The 18277-nt window shown below is 51.5% G+C and overlaps 1 protein-coding gene across 1 annotated transcript in view; it reads right to left on the bottom strand.

Annotated features, from left to right (window-relative positions):
• Positions 1-16504, bottom strand: part of ITGA10 (integrin subunit alpha 10) — a 51298-nt gene extending 34794 nt beyond the window's left edge. Inside the window, exons 1-2 of the mRNA XM_065420410.1 lie at positions 16453-16504; positions 1647-1758 (exon numbers count right to left, since the gene is read on the bottom strand). Coding sequence (XP_065276482.1) covers positions 1647-1758; positions 16453-16504 — 164 coding nt within the window. The remainder of the gene's footprint in view (positions 1-1646; positions 1759-16452) is intronic.
• Positions 16505-18277: the final 1773 nt, after the last annotated feature.

Raw genomic sequence — 18277 nt, forward strand, 5'->3', positions numbered from 1 at the left:
ACTATGCAGATTGTAGAGCTTTAGAAGAGTTGAGCTTTACAGAGAAAGCTGGTCTAAACCTTAACTCTAATATCATCCCTCCTCATTGCAACTAAGAGAGAGGACTGGATTCCCTACGGCCTGTTCTCACTTGGGCATCTCTTGCTGAGACTGGCAGCCCAGGGGGCCAGTTAGCGCCAATGAAGATGTGGTCGCCAGTCCACTGGGAATCGCTCGGTGACCCACCCACTCCTACATTGGTCACCTAATTGATGGCAATTTCGGGTCACCCTCTGAGCTCATATTCAAGCCATACAATAACACTAGCTCCCAGCTCAGCACAGAGATGGCTGCAGATCCAAGACTTTGCTCCAAACACCCACGGACAGCTGTTGGCCTGCTACTTCACTCCCCTTTCCCCCTCCAGAAACCCCCCCATACTATATAGCGTTTGCTTCCTGTATTCAGATGACCTTCGTGTCAAACAATTACGACGAACAGTCCCGGCCGCTGCTGGCTCCTCCCGGCATAACAGTTGGATTTCCTGAGTGCAGAAGATTTTTATTTTTTCCCCCCCCTTCTTCTGTGAATCATTTTCAAACAGCAGCCGAGTCAGGGCTGCTAGTCATTTCCTTTTATTTATTTATTTATTTTTTAATAAACTGCTGATGTGCACTTGGGGAAATCAGGGATACGGTTCGGACTCCTCACTCCCCTGCTCCCGTGCCCAGCTGCAATACAGATGCTCAAATTAAAGCCAGGGGGACCTTGTCAGTTTCAACAGGGGGTGGGGGGGGGGGGTCCTCCAGTTTTTGTCCCCTTTGGTACCTCTGAGCCCTGGCCATGCAGTGCAGTGAGTTTAACCAGTTTCTCCCCGCTTTGAATGTTCCCCATGTTCAAGAGAGGCAGCGTGGCCCAGTCATTAGAGCACTGGCCTAAGACTCAGCAAGTCTAGCTTCCTGGCCCAACTCTGCCACTGACCGTGGGAAAGTCACTTCCCTTCTCCCTGCCTCAGTTTCCTCTCCCACCCTTTGTCTGTCTTATCTGTTTAGATCAATGGTCCCCAAACTTTTGAGGGTCATGTCCCCCTTACACCTGTCTGTGCCCCCGCCCGGAGCCACGGCTAGGAACAGGACTGCAGCTGGGGGGGGGGACGACATATGGACGGGGTAAGGGGCCAAGGCTGGGGCTGCACCTGGGGGTGGGTCTGGGGCCAGGAGCGGGGCCGGGGAAAAGAGCTGCGGCCAGGGGCTGGGTGACACTCCCTCCCCGCCCCCATCATGGGGGCTGGCCTGGGCCCCTCCAAAGGTTCCTCTTTGTCCCCCTAGGGAGTGCGTGCCCCACAGTTCAGGGACCTCTGGTTTAGTTTGTAACTTCTGTATGGACGAGCACAACAGGGACCTGATGTTGGTTGGGGCCCCTAGGCGCTTCTGGAATGCAAATAAATAATATTAGCTCTCCCCTGCCAAAGGCACAAGAACTATGTCAGACCGGAGTCAAACTGGTTTCCAGTTATGGCCCGAAAGTGGATTCGAATTAGGAATGCAGCTATTGGCTCGCCTCAGCTCAGTCCATCTCACAAGCCCCTGTAAAATTCACACTGTCCACGCTGGCATGAAGGGCTGCCCCCTGGAACTGCTGCGGCAGGTAATGCTCTCCACACTCACCATTTCTCCCCTCCAGCCTCGTGCTGCAGGACTTTGTAACCGAATTGAGCCTCCGGTGGGCCCTGGAAGATCTGGGGTCTCTTCACATCAATGTTGAATGACCTGCATAGCCCTAAAGAGACATAGAGCAGAGTGTAAGTACTCCTGTTATTTTTAGTCTAATCCAGAGACCCCCAAAGTTGGGGGAGGTGCAAAGACGTAGGGGTGGAGTGGGAGGACAGAGACAAAACTCTCAACCATTCTCCAGAATCTCGGCTTTCATTTAAAACAAGAGTCAAGTCTCCAGATGTTACGGCTGCAAAGAAAAACTTAAAAATATGACCCGAATAGTAAGTTAGCTGGAAACTGTATTCTGTGCGGCACTGAAACCATTGGCCAATTTGGCGAATAGCTTGGGCTGAAAAAGGAACCAAACACAAACATTTCAGACACATTTCGTTCCAAAAGGTCATTCGGAATTGACATTGGAACCATTTCATGTGGCCCAAATGGAACATTTTCTCTCTTTTTTTTTGTTTAGTCGAGGGGGGAAAAAAATGGAAAAATTCAGTTTCAGTTGAAACTAACTGCCTTTTGTGGGGGGATTTTTCAGTTTGGTGGCCGAAGCTGACGCTGCATCACTTACACTTGGGTCATACTTTTTAGCTTTTAATCAACGAGTCGCCCTTTTTGCCTTGCAAGACAGGGCCAGTAGGAGCAGAATCAAGCCAACGCTTTCAAAAAAAACACCTCCCTCCGTGTACATCTTTCATGCTGTGACAAAGTTCCTCCTCTATCTTGGTGGGTCCTGCGCTTATTGGCGGATTTTCTTGCCTCAGAGATTCACCATGCGGGTTGGGGAACAGCCCAGAGACCTTCCCCTCTGGAAGAACCCACAGTCCAGAGGAATTGGGAGGTTTGGGGGGAACCCAGGCCCACCCTGTACTCCGGGTTCCAGCCCAGGGCCCTGTGGACTGTAGCTGTCTATAGTGCCTCCTGTAACAGCTGCATGACAGCTACAACTCCCTGGGCTACTTCCCCATGGCCTCCTCCAAACACCTTCCTTATTCTCACCACAGGACCTTCCTCCTGGTGTCTGATAACGCTTGTGCTCCTCAGTCCTCTAGCAGCACACCCTCTCCCTCTCCCTCTCACTCTCAGCTCCTTGCGCCTCTTGCTCCCAGCTCCTCACACTCGCACTACAAACTGAAGTGAGCTCCTTTTAAAACCCAGGTGCCCTGATTAGCCTGCCTTAATTGATTCTAGCAGCTTCTTCTTAATTGGCTCCAGGTGTCCTAATTAGCCTGCCTGCCTTAACTGGTTCTAGCAGGTTCCTGATTACGCTAGTGCAGCCCCTGCTCTGGTCACTCAGGGAACAGAAAACTACTCATCCAGTGACCAGTATATTTGCCCTCTACCAGACTCCTGTACCCCACTGGTCTGGGTCTGTCACAATGCACTTAAGTGAACTCCAGAAAATTCAGACTAGTGTGTTACTTTAGCATCCCTGATCGGAGCCCCATCACGGCAGGCACTCCGCACGAGAAAAAACAACGTGTGTTAATCCTAGTGTAGACAGGACAGTGGGAGTTTGAACACGTGTTAACTAGTCAATTACCTGGACCAGGTCCCATCTGCATCAAAATTTTAATTTGGTAAAACCACATCTTTTTTCTCAGCAAAGATCAAGCTGTAGTAAAACAGTCCCTCTCCCAAATTACTTGCAGTCTAAGTAGGTGAAACAAAAACATGTGAGGGGAAACTGAGGTGCAGAGAGCCAGATCCTCAAAAGTAACTCCATTGGGAGTTAGGTGCCTAAATAACTTTGAGGATCTGGACCAAAGTGACTTGCCCAAGGTTCGTGTCTCAAATTACATGGTTCATAACAAATCCATCAGGTCCACTTGATGCAGGACTCGGGGGGCGGAGGGGGAAAGGATTTTAGAGCCTGGATACGCAGGAGGTCAGACTAGATGATCACAACGGTCCCTGCTGGCCTTGGAATCTGCGAGTCTCTGTATCGTGAGCTGCTAGGGGAACGGAAACATTTGTGCAGCCTGTGACCAGGTGCTAAAACAACCCCCCCCCCCCCCACTTCCCACTAGCCCAGGCAGTCCAAGCCCTCAATGAGACTTTCAGACTCTTCCTAGATTGGGTTCTTTCAGGTTAACAGCCGCAAGGAGGCCAGGCAAACCGCAGCCGGCAGCACACGTGGCCTGGGTTGAGTTTGTGCAGCCGATTCCGCCCCGGCCACAGGAAATGTCGTCGCCCCATCATGTGGTGGATTTTGTTAGCCGGCCTGCCCCTAGAACTCACTGCCGGCGCTTGCATTTCGACTCCCTGCTGGAGTCACAGATTCCAAGGCCAGAAGGGACAACTGCGATCATCCAGCCTGCCCCCTGTGTAACACGGGCCATGGGCTATCCAATCGCCTTGGGCTGCAGGACCCGCAGGGCCGTGCTGCCCTTTAATGGTCAGCGTAGCTACACCTGGAGCTTTTAGGACAAAGGGGCAGGGGAGTGAGATACACAGGTGTTTATGCACCACCCCTGGGAAGTATTAGCCTTAGGGTGCAGATAGGAAAACTGAGGCATGGAAGGGTGGGGGAAGTGACTTATTCAAAGCTGATAGAGGAGCTGGGGCCTGAGTGCCCTAGCCACATTATGATTTGTACTTCAGTAGCACCTACTGGTTCCCAGCGAGCCCAGTGCTCCCCAGTGCACACTCAGTGAGTGACAGTCTCTGCATTGAAGGGGCACTCAACAGGCCAATGGTGGGAGTGGAAACTGAGGCACAGTGCGTTGGGGGGGGAGTGACGCCCCAGGACATACAGCACGCCAGTAGCGGAGCCAAGAATAGACCCCCAGGCGTCCCGAGTTGTTTAATTCGGAACCCGGCCATGGGTCTTAAGAGCTCAAGTGATTGTTTCCAACCAGGCATTATCATGAGGCCGTCAGGACTGAATGTCACTGTCTATTGCACTGCCCGCTCACCCGGCTTTATCACACCCACACCCTTCCCGGCTCCCAGGCCTGGACCCTACCCCCGGGCTACGCGGCCTCTCCCCCACCAGACCAGAGCTGAACTCCGGCCCTGGGACAGCATGGCAGGGTGAGGGGAGAGGAAAAGGGACCCGATCCCCTTGTGGCCCGGCAGCAGTCTCTCTGACTGCGAGCAGGAGGGGGTGGATTGGTCTGGCATGCGCACGTTTTAAACGGGGCCCAGATTTAGATCCTGTCTGCAGCAGCAACAGTCCCCTCGCATGCATCACGAATGGGATTTAGAGAGCAGTGCTGGAAACCACTGACCGCGCTGTTACTCCCAGCGGAGGGGAGGCCATCCTCGCAGAGAGCACTGCCTGGTGCCCATGCCCACTCTCTGCTGGACTCCAATTCTAGGCCCTTCCAAGCCACAACGGGGTCAGCTCTACTCTGGGCTGTACTCTTCCCAGTTGGCCCTATTCTCCCCCTTGGCCTGAGCATCTGCCAGCCACCTGCTTCCCCTTGTAATGCAATGCCCTTGGGGTGGGGGAGTAGCCAGCACCAGGATGTGAACCTGCGACCTCTTGGCCTAGAGGCACAAGAGATAAAGACCCACCTCTGCTAGCTGAAGGCTGTTGCACATCTGGGCTGAGCACTACACAGAGACAGAGACGCACTGCAGGAGGGTGGGTTGGCGAAGCCGGGTCAGGCATTGCGTGAGCGTGGTTTGGAAGCAGAGAGACAGGCCGCTGGGAGCAGTGCCGGTAATTCAATAGCGTAGTCAGCGTGGCTATCTCTGGAAACCCTTTGCCTGCGAAAGCCTGATACTAAGTCTGTACTGCAGCTAGCAGCCCGCCTCTGGGCCTGGGTAGGGGCTAGCCACCCGAGTGCAGATCCAGGAGGTCGCATGGGCTTGTACCAGGGCGGCTAGCCCCCGGTGCCCCTTGTGCCGCCAGATCTTGAGCAGCTACCTGCATACGTGGGCTGGGTGGCATGGTGCCTGATACCGTGTAGACATACCCAGAGAGAACAGCAGGGTGTCGGTCTGTGTCCAATGGAATCCCCTTTCTACTATTCACACTAGACCTGGTCAACAAAAATAGAGACCCAGCCGTTTTCCATTGCAAAAAGCGGTTTCGGCAAAAATCAAAATATTTCCTGGGAACGTGTTCATTTTGCAATGGGAAGAAGTCAAAAATCCATGGAAATGACGCTATCCAGCTGAATCGCTTTGATTTCTGTTCATGTTGAAAATAGCTTTCCGATTTTATCTTTCACATTAATGGAGAACAAACGTCAAAGCAAAAAGTGGCCGCGCTGCTGAAGCAAAACATTCGAAGGGTCCCAAATCGAAATCGTTTCGCGGGACGTTTCGGCTTTTCATTTCATTTGGGAACGACAACCACCACATTTCTACATGTCAGAATTCCTCAGGGAACAGAAATTTGGGTTCCCAACCAGCTCTTATAACCCCCAGTCCTGTCTCTTCTCTGGTCCAAGAAGCAAACGCTGTTCCCAAGTTGGCGCTAGGAGGTGCGCTGCCGGACTCCTTGCAAGATGGATGTTCTGGTTCTTTTAGTGTCCCTAGCAGCCCGGGGCACGTTTTAGAAACAGGGGAGGAGCCCTAGTGAGCTGGATTTCTCCCAAAGCGATAATTTAGTCCCATCTCCTTAAAAACACCTCGTAGTCCCGGGCCTCCTCCATGTGCCTGCTGATCTCAGTGGTACCTTGCATCACATCCCAATCCCAAAGCACTTTACGGATCACAATTAACCCTCACGCTCGCGTAGGGAAGAATCAGTCCTGCCCTCCTGCAGCTGCACGGTGAAGGGAAGAAATGCGCCCAGCGGTACAGAATCCCAACTCACGGCCTCTTTCTCTGATCCCACGTTCCCCCCGCCTCCCAGACCTGGGGCCTAGAACCCAGGAGCCCTTGAGTCCACTGCACGACTAGACGATTTCAGCGAAGCACCTTAAAACCAAACCCACGAGGAGGAGGAAACGAAACTGAGCATGATCCATCAGGTGAAAGTGACTGAATTTATTGCACCGGCCAAAGGGCTAAAACAGGAGCAGTGAAAGCAGCGGAGGTCCGTGCGAAACTCAGGGAGGGTGTATTCTTTTGAAATATACAGGGTCTGATTTCCATGTACACCCAGGCACTGGCAATCTAGGGGCCCTCCCGAGGTGTGGGGGAGTTAACTGTAATTGACACTTGATTTTAAGGCTGCTTTAAACTGTCCTTCGTGGAACTATCAAATGAAGCCCATGATGCGGCCAACCTTAAGAGCGTCTGATGCATTTCGTGCCTGGGTGTCAGTGAGGCTCGAGACTGGAGGAGTTGTCCTGAAATTATAGTTTCCAAGCTGAGATCATAACAACCTCCCAGCGACAGGCTCCAGTTTGGCAGGACAGAGCGGGGCAGTGTATTTCCTGCCTCTCTGAGGATGTGTAAGGAGAGGGCGGAGGCCGCGCCCCTTGCACACTGACTCCTCTGTCTCGGAAGCCGACCGTGCCCCAGATTCGCAGCAAACCTCAGGAAGAAAACAGCCTAGCAATTACGCAGGGTGTAGTTTGAAAATAGAGCGCCTTCGCCCCAGGACGGAGCACACGCACACGCTGCAAATTCCTTGCGTGGCTGGCTAGCTAATTACCAGCAGCGCCGAGAAGCCAGCTTCGGAAATTAGCCCGCACGGGTATTTTAGGAAACTCAAATTAAAGAGAGAAAAAATTCTCGTTGTCTTGAAATATTTTGAGAATTGCACCGGCCCAGAGCCAAGAGCCTTGTTTGTCCCAGCCCGGACCTGCCAGTTAACCTCATATGTTATTGCTGTCTTTAAAATTGTCGTGCAGTTAGAGCCAGTGATCGTCTGGTCTCACCTCCTGCGTAGGACAGGCCAGAGAAGCTCCCCCGGGGACCCTTGCACTGAGCGGTGGTTCTCAACCTTTTTGGGGCTCGGGACCCATTTGTAAATGTTTATGGCCCGGCGCAACCTGGTAAATAGCCTGAGGGTGGAGTAGGGTTAGCACCTGGCTGATATTTGATCGGCCTGGCTGGGTTTTTTTACGGATTCGCCAGTTGCCAGAAAAATAATGTCATCTGCCGGGGGTTTTTTTATGTGGGTCTGAAGATTTGCATGATCATCACAATACACGGGGACAGCTAATGTTAAAAGTTTCTGTGTCCAGCTAAAGATGCTGCAGTGTTCCCACTTCCCCAGTTTAAGTAAGAAAATGATGTTATCAGTCTGATCTATATGTAGGGTGACCAGACAGCCAGTGTGAAAAAGCGGGACGGAGGGGTGGGGGGTAATAGGACTCTATATAAGACAAAGCCCGGAAAAGGCTCCGGCAGTGGGCACTACACGTGGAAGGCGTTGGTTGGGTGTGTAGAGAGCCGTGTATATAGACCCTAAGGTTCTGGCATGGCTTTGCTTGGGATAACAGTCTACATAGTTATCTATACCCACGCTAGAAGAGCATGCAGTGTATGTACCCTACATGCCACCATCAATGTAGACATCAGAAAGAGCCGTCCAGTCCCTGTTTAAAGGTTTCAAGTAGCGCCAGCGAAAAAATTAGGCAGAAGAGTTTTCCATTGAAAAATGCAGTTTCATTGAAACCTAAATGTTTCACGTTGACATGAGGATTTCAACTCAATTTGTTAATGGGAAAGGTTGGATTGGGTTCATTTTATTTAGTAAAATGATATTTAAAATATTAATTTTAGATGTATTAGGCATACATACTGTACCAAATATTAATATATTATAAATGTCTAAACAGAGTGTTTCAATATTATCCAAATTAGATGTTTTGATGGTCCCAAATTGAAATTTTCTGGATTTTTCAGTTATTTTTGGTATGAATTTGAACCATTTCCCCCCCAAAATGTCAGTGGGATGTAACTGGTCAAGGTGTAGAGGAACAGGGAACGTGGCCACACAGCCACAAGGATTGTCAGCCTAAGTTTCTTAGAAGTAGCATCCTGCAGCAGGGCTGTCTGAGTCTCCGGTACTTCTCAAGGGACATGTGAACAGCCCTGATCTGTCTCCACATGGTGTTCACTCTGGAACCTAGTGATGCCCATTTTAAAGTGTGGCTGAAATTGGCCGCACTGGGAGTTAGACCTGAATTTTAGTCCCAGCTCTGTAACCGACTCCCAGGGATACTTTGGCCAAATTCCTGCCTTCCTGTGCCTCAGTTTACCCACCTACAAGATGAAGATACCTATTCTTGCAAAGCATTTTGAGACTTATGAGTGGAAAATGCTACTGCAATGGTGCCAAGTAGTGTCTCTTCTGGTTACAACAACGAGGAGTCCTTGTGGCACCTTAGAGACTAACAAATTTATTTGGGCCTAAGCTTTCATGGGCTAAAACCCACTTCATCAGATGCATCTGATGAAGTGGGTCCAAATACATTTGTTAGTCTCTACGGTGCCACAAGGAGTCCTCGTTGTTTTTGCTGATACAGACTAACACGGGTACCTCTCTGAAACCTGTCTTCTGGTTAAGTCTCCTTGTTAACTATTTCCCTGCCAATTATTTAAGCAAAAGCATGGCAGCTATTCAGGCATCATGGGCGGAGCTTGGCATCGTGGGCGGAGTTTAGCAAGAATACCACTTCTTCCTTCCCTCCTCTACTGAGGCTCCCCTCCTCCATACACACACTCACACCAAGGAAGGGGAGTTTATATGTAAATTAAATTGACTAGCCTGGAACCAATTAGACATGTAAAGAAAAGAGGAATTCCTCACTGATCCCCTGGATGGAAGAGACCCTCCAACTATGTGTTAAGAACAGTAGTCTCAGCCCAAAGCGTTTCAAAAATCCCCCCAAATCATGAGATTGGAATAAAAACCTTACGGTTTTTAAACTACTAAATTAAGTTTGAGCGTCTTGACTTGGAACGTTGCCCAATCCTGCTGTTTTATCACGCGTTCCAAGACATTGGTCTGTTTTCCCCAAAAAACTCCAGCTGCTGGAGTCATGCGAGAATCTTATTAAAAACGTACATTTCTAGTAAGTTATAAAGAAAAGCTCAGACATGTGACCTCGGTCTCAGAAACCAGAAGATACAATTAGATTTTTTTTAAAAAATGGCAGAATTTTTTGAAGTCAGTCATGATTTTTGGGGGGCCTGACTCAGGATTTTTGAATGCTTGGGGTTTGCGGTCTGCCCTGAGGTTTGTGAGCCTTTATGACCGAACTCGGGTCAGACTTTTCTTTGCAAGCATGAGGGCCAGAAACCTTTAAAAAAAAAAAAAAAAAAAAGCTGTGATTTTCACTTAATCACATGACTCCAGAAGCTGTGGGTTTCAGAAACAGAAACACCACATACATCAAGCCTGCCCTTTTTGTGCCTCAGTTTCCCCCTCTATAAGCACAAGCTCAAGGTACGTCGTAGATTGGATTCCACCTGGAGGGAAGAAAAGGTGTAGAGGACAAAGAACGACCTATTGTAGGAAAAGGATGCTACAATCATGGAGACATCTCACAGCAGAGTTACATCGCTCTGGACAGACAGCGGTGGGGAAAATGGGCCACTTCTAGACACAGGAGAGTCTAAATCTAAGTCTCTATAAAAGAGAGATACTTACATCTACAACAAAATTATGAGCTGGCTCTGCTGTGAGCAAGTGGCAGGCTCAGGGGCTGTAAATCCCAGGCCCAAGAAAATCTCCCTGATTTGCCAAAATATTTCCCTCTTTGAGAAAAAATATCCTCTGGGAATTTCTCAACCACCACAGCTAATGCCTGCCAATCCCCTGGAGCGGGATGGAGAGGGCATGATGGGACGAGTCAAAGCAGTTCCAGATGTGCAGTGATCTACGCCATCACTTGCCGGGGGGCAGGGGGGAGAAGGCCAACCTGCTGCTCAGAGATGAGTAGGGCTGGTCGGACGTTCCCCCCTCCCCCCAATCCAGATGTAATTTTCATGCAAAGCTGTTTTTCATCAAAATTTTTCAAAAAGCCACCGAAACGTTTGACTGAGTTTTGATTTTCCAACGCCACCTCCCAAATGTTTCAGCTTCTGCTTTTGCTTTTTCCTCCAAAAAAACCACTACAAAACATCAAGCTGTTCCTGGGGAAATTCTGATTAAAGAAAGAAAATAAAATAAAAGTTTCATCCACGTTTCCATACAAAACCATGGCATTTTCCAGCTGGTTTTCGCCGAGCTCTGTCTGCCCAGCTCAGAGCAGCGAAGATGTCGCAGTGCTTAGAGGCTACAGCTGACTGCAGAGTCGTGGCTTGTGTAGACATACCTGAGCTAGCGTTGATCTAGCTAGCTCCGGGTACCGCTAGCAGGGAAGTCGTGTTTTTAGCACAGGCCAGCCAGGTGAGTGCTCACTCTGGGATCCAGGCAGTCTATCCGGCCCATGTGGCCACGACTTCATTGCTATGGGGACCTTAGCTAGCCTGATTAAAGCCAGCGGGGGTCCATGCACCCCATGGCTTCAGTGCAGAAATACCCTGCCAAGGGGATAAGAGAGAAGGTCAGTCTGGCCGCCTGGAAAGCGTTTTGCTCTGAATGGAAGCTGCCACACTCTGATCTGATCCCGGAAGGGTGAGAGGCTATTTGGATCAATGAGTTTGGGTCGGTCCATTAGGAGCCAGCCATGAAGTTCACACCTAAAGCTCCCGAGTGTCGGGAACGGCATTTGGGCCCAGTCTCCAGCTTCTGAATTTGGGAGAGGAGGGTTCGAACTTGCCAAGCTCCTCTGGAATTGCTAAGTTTGGGATCTACCTGAAGCTCCCCCACAGTCCAACCAGGCTCTGGGGCCTGGGCTGGCTTAAAAGGGCTGGGACTTTCCCAAAAAGGGCCAGCATCACCTGATCTCAAGAGCTTCTACAGTTTGGTGGGGAGCCTCAAGGAGCCCAGAGGAAGGGCAAGCTGTTCCCCTATTCCTCACCTCTGCTCTCCCCTGCTAAAACCCTGTGCAGATTCCTGCAGAGTCTCTTGGGAAGAGCTGCAAGAGCACAGGAGCTGGCGGACTGGATCAGACCCAAGGTCCATCTGCTCCAGTATCCTGTCGCTGACAGTCACCAGCGGCTTCAGAGGAAGGTGTAAGAATCCCACAAAAGGCAGAGGTGGGCTAATCTGATCTCGGCAGGAGATGGGCTGAAGCCCAGAAGCATGAGATTTAAAATCCCTTCCAAACATGAGTTCGCATCAGTCACAGCAACTATTCTTGTTATCCCTATAAGTGCCCAATCCCTTTTTGAACCTTGTGAAGTCCTTATCCTTGACAGCACCCTGTGGCAATGACACAGTCTAATCACACCTTTTATGGGTTTGAATTTGCTGCCTTTCATATCCAGTGAATGTCCATTCGTTCTACAAGACAGGAAGAACAGAGTCTAGCAAAGCTAGCTCGGGAACTTTGATTTGTTAATTGATAGACGTATGCCCCCATTCATCCAGCTCCTTTCCAAGGTAACAACCCCAATCTTTCCAATTTCTTAATAGGAGAGGTTTTGCAGATCTGAAGAAGGGTTCTGTGTAGCTTGTCTCTTTCACCCACAGAAGTTGGTCCAATAAAAGATATTACCTCGTCCACCTTGTCTCCTTAATAAACTTTGTCATCTGCAAGATTTTCTTTCTCTTGTCTCACCCACCCTTTTCCAGATCAGCCAATATATTTAATGCTGGACCTCGAATGGAGCCACAAGATGCTGCCTTGTTAACTTTTTGCCATGATTACAATTCGCCATTTATTCCTAATCTGTTCCTTGTCTTCCAGCCAGTTTTTGATCCATGACAAAACTTCCCCTCTTATCCCATGACGACTTAGTTTCTTGAGTAACTTCTTGTCAAAGGTCTTTGGAGTTATGCCACCCTGTTCTCCTTCATCCACTCGACCGAGACATTAAAAAAAGTCTAGTAGATTAGAGACACGCGGTTTTCCTTTGTGTGCTAACCTGATCGTCTTGTGCTCTTCCAGGCTTTATTCTATGTAACTGTTCCAACCAATTTCCTAGGTACAGATGTGTAGCTTACTGGTCTGTAATTCCCTGGATCTCCCCTAGAGCCTCCTTCCGATACAGGTAAAACCTCCAGTATAGCCGCTGTTTTTAAAAGATGGCGTATTTCTCACCAGCAGCTCAGACACTGAACATTTGAGTTCCTTCCGTACTCTGGGACAGAGACCATCTAGGTCCGGGACTCACTGCTTCCTGAAGTTACCAGTTCGTTCCAGCACCTCCGTCTCAGATGGAACTGGTGCAAAGGGTCCTGGAGGCACATTTGAAGAGCAGCTATCGGTGGCAGAACGGGAGGGTGGCAGGGTTGGGAGCTTCTGGGATAGCTGCTTGGGTAAGAGTGTATCCAGTGGTTAGAGCAAGGAGCCCGGACTCCTGGGTTCCAATCCCAGATCGGGCACTGCAATTTGGTGGCATGTTGGACAAGTTGCTACCCCTCTCCCTGCTCCACTTGCCCTGTCCGATTCCCCAAGGCGGAGCCTGGCCGCAGATGTGGGGACAAACAGCTCACGACAGATCATCGTCCAATGCCAGTGGGCTACGTGCCAGCCCTGCGCCCACCGACCCGCAGCCCCTCAGGGCTTCACTGACTCGGGCCCCACCGTGGCGGAGCCCAGAAAGGCTGGGCTTTGGGCCAAGGAGCAGTTGCGTGTGCGGGGGATGCTCGATGAATGTTTGGTTTGGAACACGATCCCCCCCACCTCCTCCACTTTCCAGCATGGGGGGCGGGATTCAGCAGCCAGCCGCCCCCCCCACCCGGGGGGCACAGAGAGGCCAGCTGCAGAAGCAAGCAATGTGCCCGTTTCACCAGGTAATGAAAATCACAGGAGGAGTCCAGGACTGCAGGGGGAACTGCCCGTAGGAAGCGTCTTCTGTCCTCAGCCAAGGGATAAGGAACCTCATCGCTTCGCCTGGCAGCCTGGCAGCATCTGTCAGATGGATGTTGGGACAAGCGCCCCAAATCATATGTCCCAGCATGCCCAGCCCCACCATGGCGCTTCCCCACCCCAGCTCCTGGGCCCTGATGTGGAGCAGTCTGCTCTGGCAGTGGGTAGCAGCTGAAGGAGGCGCTGAGTGCCCTTGGGTTGCCTACCCTCCCTCGCCACCACCTGGGCCAGCGCCCGGGGGACCGGGGATCCCCTCCCGTTAGTGGCGATGAGCACGGTACCCACGTACAGCAGCGAAGGCCCTCAAAGCACCTCCCTCAGCCTGCTGGCCAAGTGGGCATCGCTGTCCCGGACGGGGGAGGAAATGACTCAGCAAGGGTCACGCGGCGAGTCAGTGGAAGAGCTGGAAAAAGACGTCAGGAGTCCCGCTTCCCATCAGCTCCAACCACTAGACCCCACTCCCTTCCAGAGCCCACCGCAGAACCCAGCCTGCTCATCTCCCACGCCTGCCCCCTGCTGTAACGCACTCCCCACCCCGAGCTGGGACAGAACTCGGGAGTCCCACATCCCAGCCCCGTGCTCCAGCCCTCCGACTCGCTGATGCTCAGATGCGCCTAGGGGGGAGACGCAGCCTCTGGGGGAACGTGGCTCTGCCCGATTCCAGCTGAACCCAGGAATCCAAGAGCATCTGATGAAGCTCTGAGCCGGTTCTTTAATCCCCGACACTTCGCTCACGCTGGAAATACACCAGCTCCCTCCGCCAAACGCCAGCTCTTCCCCACGCTCTAGCCACATGCTCCCCCTCCCGCCCCAGTGACAGCAGACTCCAGCCAGCGCTGGGCGTGCAGCCCCCAGCTGTGCCTGCGTTTCCGTGACACACTTTTCCCCTGGTCTGACTCTGCCCGGCCCGGGGAATGCAGCGGTGGCACCCTCTCCCCTCCCCCAGACCATGTGCAGCAATGCAATTTGGGCCTTGTGGTTACGACACAGGGCTGGGGCTCTGGAGAGATGGTTCTGCCCCCGAGTCCCTGTGTGATGTGGGGCAGCTCGCTCCATGTCTGGGCCTCAGTTTCCCTCTTCTATAGTTGTGGGGGAATGCCTCCTCCCTCCCCCTGACCTTTCTAGACTGTACGTTTCCAGGGGTCAGAGACTGTCTACGGATTTGCACCCAGTATGACAGAATCCGCATCCCAGCTGAGTGTCTGGTTGCAACGATAAGACAAAGACCCCAGCGTCCGCACTCACCCGCCCCCAGAACCCGGGGTGTAGGCTCTCCCCCGTGCACAGATTGGCAACCACCCCGTCCTTGCTCGGGAGTGGGGGGTAAGATTTACAAGAAGAACCACCCCAAATCGTTTTGTGCCCCGCGCCCTGGGTTCAGCTCTGGGCGGGGCTTGCCGGACTCTATGGCAGAACGATTTCGATTTCGCTGCGGCCAATCAGAGGCGTGGAGTCAGGATGCTTCTACAAAACCCAGGTGCAATGCTGCCGGTTCCTGAGGGCCATCCCTATACCCATGTACAGACCCCGAGCCCTGGTCCTTCTCAGGCCCCGAGCACACGAGCGCTTTGGGGGAAGTGAAGGCACCAGTGCAGTTCTTTTTATACTGCAGTAGCCCCCCATGGCACCAATTGGTTTTTGGACCCAGTTGTGCTAGGCGCTGTACAAACACAGAGCAAGATATTGAGATATACCTATCTCAGAGAGCTGGAAGGGACCCCGAAAGGTCATTGAGTCCAGCCCCCTGCCTTCACTAGCAGGACCAAGTACTGATTTTTGCCCCAGCTCCCTAAGTGGCCCCCTCAAGGATTGAACTCACAACCCTGGGTTTAGCAGGCCAATGGTCCCTTCCCCAGAGAACTTTCTAGTCGATAGGACAGTGGTGTGTAAGCCACCAGGTGGTGTGTGGACCTGGTCTGAGCAGAGTCAGGCAGGGTACTTAACCCCTGGAACCATCTATCCTACCGCTTCCACCAGTGCTACCTGCTGTGAAGTTACACCAGAAAGCACAATGGCGAGAAGTTTTCCAGGAGAGAGGCTGGTGTCGACACCCCCCTAACAAGACAATTATCTACAGCAAAGCTTCATTCTAGAGCAAGTACTCCTTGTTTTCCATCTCACCTGGACCCCCCATTTCCCATACTTGGGCCCCCCATACCATGGATCTAAGCAGGCGTCCACATACACTTAGCAATATTGGAAGGGCCGGGGACGTCTCAATCCCTGACACCCGTTTGCGACCCCCCCAGCTGAGAATGCAGAGGGAGCACATCAGTATGCAGAGGGGCCATCCAGGGCTCTCTTTCTACTTCGTGTCAATTTCCCATTTCCCCCAGGTTGTCTCTCCCACTCAACGGCTTCTGCATTTGAAGTATTGCATGCACACCAGCGGAGCCCGGAGCCCGTGCGATTCTCCCATGGCACTCGGAGAGCCACGTTATCCCTTACCCACAAAAACCCGGCACTTTCCTCCAGCCCGGCAACAACGCACCAGAAAAATTAGAGCAACGTTTGCATTCCAACCCACTGTTAACTCCTCAAAGCCCACGGTCTGGGCAGCTGTGACGTCCCCGGCTAGCCAGGGCACAAGACGAGGGCTCTATGGGTTAATTTCGCCTGCAGCTAGGGTGACCAGACAGCAAGTGTGAAAAATCGGGACAGAGGGTGAGGGGTAATAGGAGCCTATATAAGAAAAAGCCCCAAATATCAGGACTGTCCCTATAAAATCAGGACATCTGGTCACCCTACCTGCAGCACTTTTTAATAAAGTGGGCGCTGATTAGAAGGGGAAACTGCCAAAGACCCAATGGGCGTTAGGTGGCCAGTTAGACTGGCCGCTGGATGCCCACCGGTGACTTGGAAAATAGCTCCTGGTGAAGTAAGACTCAATTCAGTGCTGGATTTCACAGTCCTGCTGGGTTTTGTTTTTCCTTCCCTTTTTATATAAAGAAATTAAGAACCAGCTTCTTTACCTCTAAGCAGCAGCAGAATGCAGAGGGCACAGAGACGGCGGGACGGCTCCATCGCCCGTTAGAGTCCGGCCGGAGCGTTTGTTCCGGGAGTGCGGACAGCCAGACTGGGCATAGTGCAAGCGTCTGTGAGCGCTGCTCGCTCCCGCTGCCTCAAAGGTTACTCTGTCTTCTGCTGCTTTATTACACGCCACTCATATTTTTTCCTCCTTCATCTCCCAGACATTTCAATTGGCTGCTAAAAATAAATGGCAGGGTAGGGATTTTTTTTTAAAGCCAAAACAGCAGAAACAATGAAGGAGCAGGGGCGGGGGGGGGGGGGGGGGGGAAATAGCAAACTAGAAACCACCCAGGCAACAGATGCAGGGAGCTAGTTGGGGAAAGCGAGATTCTGTAGCACGGCTTTTTGAGGCACTCTTTTCACTATGCCGGTTCTGAGTGTTTGCACAAAGTACGGGTGGAAAGCGTGCAAAGATACTCCCCCTTGGCCCTGCCCTGGCTTTTTGCCCAGCCCCCCCACCACACACACTTGTACAAAAATACAGGGTTGGATGAGTCAAATAATCCTGTACATTTGCACTTTTTTGTACACTCTTCCAAACATATGGGACCTCTTACTTGTCCATTCCTGTAGGTTTGCCCTCAGGACCAGGACGGAGTGTGCAGAAAAGTGCAAACACCTAGCAGTGGTGTTTCCATCCCCTGTTGTTCACGCCCAGCTTCTGGCAATCAGAGACAAGGGACACCCAGAGCATGTGGCTGTCCCTGACCATCCTGGCTAATAGCCATTGATGGACCTATCCTCCATGAACTAATCTAATTATTTTTGGAACCCCGTTATAGTTTTGCCCTTCACAACATCCCTTGGCGATGAGTTCCACAGGTTGACTGTCCATTGTATGAAGATGTACTTCCTTTTGTTTTAAACCTGCTGCCTATTAATTTCATTGGGTGACCCATTGTTTTTTTATTATTTTGTAAAGGAGTAAATAACGCTTCCTTATTCACTTCCGCATCATCCTTATTCACTTCCGCGTTTGTTTTTTTAACCTAATCCATTCTTGCATCTTTGCACACTCTAAAGAAAAAGCTGAATAAATATTGCTGCTCTTTGGGGACACTTGTTAACCCTTTCTTCCACACTTCTTTCAAAGATTTGTGCCTTGAACCATTTCAAAGTAACACTGAAGTCCCCCTGCTCCACCCATTAGCATCCTTATAGTTTGTAGGCGTCTGTATTGTGTGTGGGGTGCATTCTAGAGAAATGTCCCATAGTTCCACACCTCCATCCCTTAGCAACTTTGCCCCCGGCCAAGGCAGGGCTGGAAGTGACAGGGACCATGAATTCAGCCCCTGTTCAGCCCCCCCAGGTTTTCCACTTAACCTCACTTGCACACAGTGTCAGCGATTCAACAGAGAATGTACCAAGAGGAATCGCACTGAGGCAGGGAGCAGCCAGCCAGCCAGAGCACGTAACATTTCGTAATTGCTAGGTAGGCACTGCTGGCTCTGAGGAGTGAGCCAGTGCGGGTCTAACCATCGGCCAGCAGGGGGTGCTGCAGTGTCACCTTTGACATGAGCGCCACATTTCCAGGACCTGAGCCTTTGAAGTCAAGTTCCATTGATTTCCATCTAGGATTCTGGATCAGGCCGCACTACCCATGGCTAGCTGGGGACGCTTGGGATCACAAGCCCGATCAGACACAAAAGCACAGGGCGTGTGTAATAGTTTTCCAACCCCTCCAACTAGAACTTAAAGTCCTCTGGTCGGGGCAGGGCCAGCCCCAAGGAGAACCCCTCTACGGGTAGTAAATGGGAGTCCAGTCCC

Source organism: Emys orbicularis, chromosome 20 (assembly GCF_028017835.1).
Source record: "Emys orbicularis isolate rEmyOrb1 chromosome 20, rEmyOrb1.hap1, whole genome shotgun sequence".
In the NCBI taxonomy this organism is placed as follows: Eukaryota; Metazoa; Chordata; order Testudines; family Emydidae; genus Emys; species Emys orbicularis.